The sequence below is a fragment of the Anoplopoma fimbria genome, chromosome 23, assembly GCF_027596085.1.
Source record: "Anoplopoma fimbria isolate UVic2021 breed Golden Eagle Sablefish chromosome 23, Afim_UVic_2022, whole genome shotgun sequence".
NCBI classification, from domain to species: domain Eukaryota; kingdom Metazoa; phylum Chordata; class Actinopteri; order Perciformes; family Anoplopomatidae; genus Anoplopoma; species Anoplopoma fimbria.
The window spans coordinates 4736261-4744754 of record NC_072471.1 but is presented as its reverse complement, the minus strand read 5'-3'; the positions used below and the strand labels follow the sequence as shown (position 1 = coordinate 4744754).

The following is an 8494-nucleotide window of genomic DNA, read 5'->3' as shown; positions in this document are numbered from 1 at the left end:
CCTTAATATTAGGGTTTTTCAGTTTGGTTTCAATATTAATCTAGAAGGTGGACCTAATATGTCCGTGACCCCGAACGTCATCACAAAATGGCCGTCTTTGTAGTTTTATTTAGCTCTTGTTCTAGTTTTGCATGTCTTTAAATAAACCCTTTAGGACATTGCATTACAGTGGCTCTTGCTCTAGTTTTGCATTACATTAAAGTCATTTAGCAGACGCTTTTATCCAAAGCAACTTACAATAAGTGTATTCAACATACAGTACCAGTCAAAAGTTTGGACACACCTTCTCATTCAACTACTTTGAAGAATCTAAAATATAAAAATATAAAATATAAAATATAAAACATATTCTGGTTTATGTGTTCCTTCATAGTTTGGATGTCTTCAATATTAATATTAATATTAACATTAGGAAATTTTTCATGGTTTTGCAATTCAGAAGGTGGCCCTAATTGGCTCTTGCTGTAGTTTTGCATGTCTTCCATTACATTACATTACATTACATTACAGTCATTTAGCAGATGCTTTTATCCAAAGCGACTTACAATAAGTGGATTCAACATAGGTATTCAAGAGAACTACTAGTCACCAGAAGTCATAAGTGCATCTACTTTCTTAAACAAGCATCTAAGAGCATAAACCAAAGCAAAATTACAGTGCAGAAACAATAAGACATTATGAAGACATAAAAGAAACCCTTAATATGCAGACTTTTTTCATGGTTTTGCAATTCAGAAAGTGGCCCTAATTGTTGTGAAACTGTCTTCCATTACATTACATTACATTAAAGTCATTTAGCAGACGCTTTTATCCAAAGCGACTTACAATAAGTGTATTCAACATACAGTACCAGTCAAAAGTTTGGACACACCTTCTCATTCAACTACTTTGAAGAATCTAAAATATAAAAATATAAAATATAAAACATATTCTGGTTTGTTGAGCATTTGTTTGTTTACCACATAATTCCATATGTGTTCCTTCATAGTTTGGATGTCTTCAATATTAATCTACAATGTAGAAAAATATAAAAATAAAAATAAAGAAAAACCACTGAATGAGAAGGTATGTCCAAACTTTTGACTGGTACTGTAGGTATTCAAGAGAACTACTAGTCACCAGAAGTCATAAGTGCATCTCCTTTCTTAAACAAGCATCTGAGAGCATAAACCAGAGCAAAAGTGCAGAAACAAACTAATACGAATACAATAAGTGCTAAGTGGAAGGCTCAGGCTTCCATGTTCTCCATCCAAACTCAGGTGATGGATACCAGCATATACTTCAAAATGTCTGGCCACAGCAGACAATAAATGAAAGACTACCTTCTCCTACAAAGTTCGGGGGAAATATACTGCACATAGATCTTTGATTATTGTTTGGGACAAGGTTCAAAATCAGCTAATTTCAATCAATACTTAAGTGAGATGACATATACAGTATTACCGATGAGATCGTGTTTTCAAGTCTTCAGTGAGGTTGAAATATACAGTACGACAGGGTACAAATGAGACCCAATGAAGAGAATGTTTTCAAGAGCGCAACCATGGCTAAAGACATACCATTGCTCCAAGGACAGCCTCATTCCTGCTTTAATTTGTTTCTTGTGTCCTCACAAATGATCCAGTGTCAAGGCCGCTTGCCATAAAGTCAACATAGTACAGTCATTGGTATAAGCCAGTGAGTGAGTGCTGAGAGGCAACATACAGCAGTCAATTTAATAGATTAGCCAAATCCAAATCTCATCTATGTGAAATTACAGAAGTCATTGACTGTACAAGCTGCAAAAATGGGTCCTAAAATATTTGTGTGAGCCACAAACAACTGTACTGTATATATATTCCCTATTTATTCACTACACAATAATTCTAATCATTTCTAATTATTCTTTTCTTAAGTTGAAATGTCAGTGGACCAAAAGATAAGTGAAACAAAATTTCAGAAGGGCAATTTATTAAACACATTTAGGAAACTCTATGAAGATAAAAGCACATGCAAGATAGAAAGGACTGCATTGAGAGATGCACACAAAGGCAGAAATGAAGTACAGGAATACAGAATCTAATTTAAAAACAGGTTGAAAGTTTATGGCACATGGTTTTACTTGCCTGCAGTAATCAGGATCAACCCTGGTGGACAATAAAGATGTATTGTATTGTATAGTATTGTAAAAGAAAATAAACATTTCACTACTTGTAAAGGGATTGTTCTTTTCAAAAGAGAACTCATATCCACATGACCTTTCAAGCACAATAGTACACAAAAATGATTCCTCACAGTTTTTTCTGCTCATCTGAGGTTAAACATTGACCACTCCCTCAAATGACTCAACATACATTGAAGGTAAACTTTGCCTTTCCAGTGTCAAGCCATTTGGCCCTTTCTCACGATAAGGGATCTTTTCCGTCTTGTATTCTACAGAAATCCAGACTATCATGATGTCATGACGTCCAGCAGAAGTAGACTTCATGTGAGGTTAATAATGGTAAATGCCTTGTTTGTGGCCAATTCATATGCCGAGATGTGTCCTATTACTTGATGACTTCTTATGCATACACATGATACAAGGCCTAAAGAGGCCCCAATATCTGCACATCCCAATTTCTATTTCAATTCAAAAAAGGTGTTAAAGCCGCAAAGGCATCCTTCACAAATTTCACTGTTCACAGAGAAGTCACTCATTCGCTGGCCTAAAGACACAGTCAACTTTCTTTTCCTCCAGAGACACTTTGACTGTAAACACAATTTAAGGGATGGCATACATTGAAATGAGATGACATTCCTGCCATTGGTACAATCGACTCTGCGCCACAAAAAAAAAAGAGGGCAGGTCTTTTCATCGATTCAGTGTTGTGGTGCCGTTTGGATGGAAACAGTCTACTGAGATGGAGAGGAGGATACCTGCCACTGACGGAATATAGCAAAAACCCTTTTAGACTTGTCACGAGGGCCCTGGGACGAGAGAGAGCAGAGAGAAATTTCAGATATTGTTCAAATTAAAGCTTCACAGCTATGTGGTAACAGTTTATTTAAAAAAGAATGAAAGAAATTAGCATAAAGTCTAAGCATGTATTCCTATGCATCATATTTCAGAGGATGTGATGTGGTTCATTTTTTTTTGTCGAGAATACAAATTCTTGACTTGCCTGTCCTGGACTGCCTCCTGCTGCTGTATTGGAGTTCTTCTTCATGGGCATGAGGAGGTCGAGAGCAGCCTTCCAGCCCTGTTGATGAAGCGCTGAGACTCCATCCAAACAGGGGGTCGCCCCTGGGTCCACGTTCTCCTTCCCCACAGAGATCCAGGGACACCAGTCTCTGTGCTGAGCGAGGGGGTCAAATGTATTCCTGTGCAGGAGCCCGTCCTGAAAGAAGAGGTGGTCGTTTGTGATAAATATTTTAAAAGTGAGTAATGCAAAACCCTCTTTCAAATTTTACTAGAATTACAATCTAGGTTATAACACCAGATGATGGGTAAAATACTGGGTGAAGGGAGAATTGTCATGTTTCTCTCATGATGTTTTGATAAAGATATAGTATGTATGATCTCATTGTGCCTTTGAGAGCTTGTCAAGGATTGTGTTGATGTGACGACATTTCAAATGTTTGCATGAATGTAAAGTGTTAACCTGTGCCATGACCGACAAAACGCTGCTTGCAAACTAGGTGCTCTTGACGGTAATGTCACCCTGGCATAATGCATGCCTCCTCTACCTGTGTACAATGCATCATTGTCATTTCCAGATGCTAATAAAAGACACTAGGAGCACTGACTTCAATGTAACAGATCTCCTTGCAAATGTAAATGTGGCAAAAATCTGTCATGCAAGAATGAGATGGCAAAGACTAGAGGTAAGAATTAAAAAAAGTGATGAATGATGAATAGTGCGGCGCCATCTTGACTCTTGATATTACTCTATCAAACTGGTCTTAATGACCCGGTGGCCCTGTATAATAAGTTATGAAAGTGAATGTGCAGCCCTAGAAATGCAAAATCAATGTTTGAAATCAGCAGTAATGTTAGTTCTTACAGGACCGCCAAATGATGAGAGGCAGAGGCGTTTTGGAGGGGGGTGCGGGCTGGTGGTGCCATCAGATCCGGAGTTGTCCCCCTGTCCTTTACCGCGAGTTGCAGACCTTTTGCCCCTGGGCAAAGGACTTTGAAGCTCTTCACTGGGACTTGGTGAGTCTCTGCTTCGGGCCCGCAAAGACACGGGGGAGGAGGTTCCATCACCCTGTGACACACACACCACGGCATGGTTAAAAAGCAGCCTGTTACAATCCCCTTGCCTTTGTTATACATAAAGTAATCCTGCCTAAAATGAATATGTGCATATTAGCCTAGCTTATTAAGCTGGTCAACCTTCGTTTGCTTAAAGCTTGCCTGGTCAGAGCGGGTGGAGTCCTGGCTCCTAAGCTTCATGCGACTTGGAGTTGTAGTAGGGGTGGAGGAGGCAGAAGCAGGCTGGTCCCCCTGGCCCTCATGCGGGGCTACCAGGGCAGGAACTGTTGCTTGAGGAGGCGGGCCTACAGTGTTTGGTGAGGTGTCTCCATCGCCTCCTGTTCCCTCCATCTGGTGGAAGTTCCACAAGCCCACCTTGCGCATACAGTACGAGCAGGTGATGATGGGCAGGTTCATGGTGTGCAGAGTTGGGCTAAGGAAGAGAAAATTAATTGCTCAGACTTCTTAAATCGGTCAGAGGTGCTCAAAAAGTTTCTCTCAGTTTACTAAAGGTCCTTTCATTGTATTTCTGTCCGTGTAGCTTGAGATTAAATGAGGATGCATTCCACATTGAACATTTGCTTCTATGTGTGATTTCTCTGGTTTATGACAATATCAAGTTGTGTGTACTTGAAAATGTGATGTGTTATTATAAAGTGTGTTGAAGTTTCTAACACAGCAAAGGGTGGGGGTCATCTCACCTTGCAGCCCAGCCACAGAGAGAAACTATGCACGCAGCCACCTGGACCGCCAAAGATTCAGAACATGGAGATCCTCCTTTTCTTTTTTGTTCGTCCTCGATCAGCTGCAGCACAACACTGATGACATCCTCCGTCAAAGACTGCAAAGAAACGGCGGACATTATTCACATGTGTACAACTTTATTAAAGCTGAATATATGAAGTTTTTCTACAATTAATCTGACTGTCCATTCCATCATCTCCTGGAAGCTCCTGGCTAAAGCAATGTCATGAATAATATATGTTCATCATGCTTTAGAGTGCATTTTTGTCAGTATCCATAAAGTCCAAAGACTCTTCTCCCGCCTTACCATGGACTTTAGCTGCTCCGGCTTTATGGCAGGCAGCTGCTGTGCAAGGAGACAGGTGCTCTGGAAGCGCTCTAAGAAGGCACTGAGCAGTGCTGATGGTTCACAGGCTGGAACCAGCCAGAACCGCTCTGAAATTACAGCATTCACCATTGACATCAGGTTGATATCTCAGGGCAAATTCTGCTTTAAATGACAATACTAAATTCTTCCTCCTACCTGGACATGGAAAGTCAGGCCAGGGGCAAAACTTCTCATGCTGCGTCTGAAGCTGCCTTGAAATCTCTGCAATGCGGGTTCCATCTATTTAAAAAAAAAAGGGAAAAAAGTTGCTTGACCTTTCATTTTTGGCAGAGTTGAATCATCAGCATGACCTTGCCAGAATAAAGTGTGTGTGTGTGTGTGTGTGTGTGTGTGCTCACATTTTTCAAAGTCTAAAGTTGGTTGTAGTGATGCACAAAGGAAAACCTGGCAGCTGGAGCACTTGAGCATGTCGCAGCCGATGTTGATCCAGCCATATCTGGCACACATCAGAGGGGACAGTGTGCGGGGTTTCCCTGCCCATTTCAAACAGTGCCATGCTAAGGAAAAGTTTCCACTCAGACACAAAACAAGTATTATCACATTCATTATTACTCTGAACAACAAAGATGATATCTACACATTTCCTAAGTAGATAATTAAATGTTTCATGTGAAATAAACAAACATATCAAAAACATAGATTAACAAGTGCTGTATCAAACTGAATCAAAAGGTCCAGATGAGGAAAAGGATATTGAATACGATTCCACTCTTGAGAAAAATGCTTCTTTGTTCGTCGCCTCACAGGATACTTGAGTGTTGCCTTTTACTTCCAGAACTTTCAAATTCCCTTGTCCACTGAAATCCAAACAGAGATAAAAAACAGGCCTTCAGTTTCCACATGCACGCTTCTTATTTGAATGATAACAAAAACTTGCAATTGATTAAACATACAGTACCAGTCAAAAGTTTGGACACACCTTCTCATTCAACTACTTTGAAGAATGTAAAATATAAAACATATTCTGGTTTGTTGAGCATTTGTTTGTTTACCACATAATTCCATATGTGTTCCTTCATAGTTTGGATGTCTTCATAAAAAGACTACGTCATATGTCCGCGACCCCCTAACGTCACCACAAATGGCCGTCTTTGTAGTTTTATTCAGAAACTCTTTGGTTCTGTAGTTTAAATTCAATTTTTATAGTGCAATTTGACACAATTTACTTTATTTTTATGTAGCAATTACGAAGACATAAAATAAACCCTTAATATTAGGGCATTTTTCATGGTTTTGCAATTCAGAAGGTGGCCCTAATTGTTGTGAAACTGGCTCTTGCTCTAGTTTTGCATGTCTTCCATTACATTACATTACATTACATTAAAGTCATTTAGCAGACGCTTTTATCCAAAGCCACTTACAATAAGTGTATTCAACATACAGTACCAGTCAAAAGTTTGGACACACCTTCTCATTCAACTACTTTGAAGAATGTAAAAATATAAAACATATTCTGGTTTGTTGAGCATTTGTTTGTTTACCACATAATTCCATATGTGTTCCTTCATAGTTTGGATGTCTTCAATATTAATCTACAATGTAGAAAAAAAAAAAAAAAACTGCTGAAAACTATTGAATGAGAAGGTGTGTCCAAACTTTTGACTGGTACTGTATATATATATATATATATACATGCATATATATATATATATATATATATATATATATATATACATATATATATATGTATATTGTACAGATCCTGGTCCTGGTCCATTTCCTTGTTTTTGTGTCTCACAGATACAAACTACAGTCAATGTTTAGCACACAATCCAACTGAGGTTCCTCTGACTGATATTGTCAAGACTTTTTTTTATTTAGTTATTTATTAGTTAAAGAAAAACATTGAATGAGAAGGTGTGTCCAAAACTGCTTCTGTTTGGACATGCTACTGTAAAAATAAAGAAAAACCATTGAATGAGAAGGTGTCTCCAAAATAACCTATGTACATGTGTCTCCTAAATAACCATGCACAGCTATATATATATATATATATAACAGGACTGGTGGGGATAAACAGGCACTTATGCAACAGCTTGGCTTTTCCTTTCTTCTCACCCAAATCTGGTTTGCTATATGAATGCACAGACTAAATGTAGTGTTCCTAGCATTGATGGCTGGTAAACAAGTGCACAACACCCCTGCAGAGCAGTGAAAGGCAAGCTCATAAGAGCATCGTGTTCCAGTGAAACTTTCTGTCCCCACCCCCTTATGCACAATGGCTACCATGGGCACATTTGTCTTGCAAATGCACCAAACACACCCAGTAATACCCATGCATGGAGCATCCAGTCCCTTGCAGACAAGCTCCAAAATCTCTGCAGACTTGTTTTTGTTTTTTTCTCCCTTCTCAAACAATGCAGTGTGCAGGCGGCTATGGCTGCACAGCCTCCAGGCTAAGTGGCTAACCAGATTAGCTCAATCCAACCTTTTAACTCCAAACCTTTACGCACGGTTTGTCCAACATTACGCACCTGTTGGACCCGACCTCTGCCGACGACACTCCTGCGCTGAGCAGCTCACGAACTTTCTCTGGAGATGCAAAAGAGGATTGGTTAGTGTTGCCGAGAGGATCCCCACGACTGCTGCCGAGAGTCGCCATGTTCGGCTCTGCAGTCCTCCGGAAAACAGAACCCGAAAGCGAACGTTCCGCTTTGGGAGACCCGACGGAGCAGCAGCTCCCCGGACCCCCAGACATTACGCAACAAACCACCGCACTGCTCCACTGCACAGCTCCGTTTACATGTTGTGTATCTGCAGAATTAAATACTTTAAATACTTTAAATACTTTAAAATGAAGAAGCTATTTTTATTAACACTGTGCAATAATAGTTAAAATAGTTTTTTTCTGTCTGTAAATATTATATTTCAGTTATTGTTGTTTTTTCTACTGTTTTTTTTATTGCTTATTTATAATACTTGTTTTTATTTATTTATTTATTTATTTATTTTTTTTTATTTTATTTTTTTTGTCTTGTTTTTCTTCTACTATGTCTCTTGTGTGCACTATACTATATGCTGTTGTTAGCCTGCACAACTCAGTTTAAATGTTGTGTATCTGCAAAATTAAATACTTTAAAATGAAGAAGCTCTTTTTATGTTTTTTTTTATTTCATTTGACAGAATAATAAGTTAAAAATAGTTAA

The 8494-nt window shown here is 38.9% G+C and overlaps 1 protein-coding gene across 1 annotated transcript; it reads right to left on the bottom strand.

Moving 5' to 3' along the window:
* Positions 1-1939: 1939 nt before the first annotated feature.
* On the bottom strand, positions 1940-8080 carry zc3hc1 (zinc finger, C3HC-type containing 1). The gene is made up of 10 exons (XM_054624759.1): positions 7823-8080; positions 6043-6145; positions 5687-5837; positions 5484-5567; positions 5268-5395; positions 4918-5057; positions 4379-4649; positions 4026-4229; positions 3144-3359; positions 1940-2949 (listed from the first exon to the last, which is right to left on the bottom strand). The coding sequence occupies exons 1-10, from the start codon at positions 8044-8046 to the stop codon at positions 2875-2877; spliced, it is 1596 nt and encodes a 531-aa protein (XP_054480734.1). The 5' UTR covers positions 8047-8080; the 3' UTR covers positions 1940-2874.
* Between the last annotated feature and the right edge of the window lie 414 nt (positions 8081-8494).

Excerpts from the sequence above, each read along its gene's own strand:
- zc3hc1 (XM_054624759.1), bottom strand. The coding sequence starts at position 8,046 with ATGTCTGGGGGTCCGGGGAGCTGCTGCTCCGTCGGGTCTCCCAAAGCG. Across the intron at positions 4,650-4,917 it reads CTCTGTGGCTGGGCTGCAAG|CCCAACTCTGCACACCATGA; the intron begins GTGAGATGACCC and ends TCTCTTCCTTAG. Across the intron at positions 3,360-4,025 it reads TCTCATCATTTGGCGGTCCT|GACGGGCTCCTGCACAGGAA; the intron begins GTAAGAACTAAC and ends CTCTTCTTTCAG.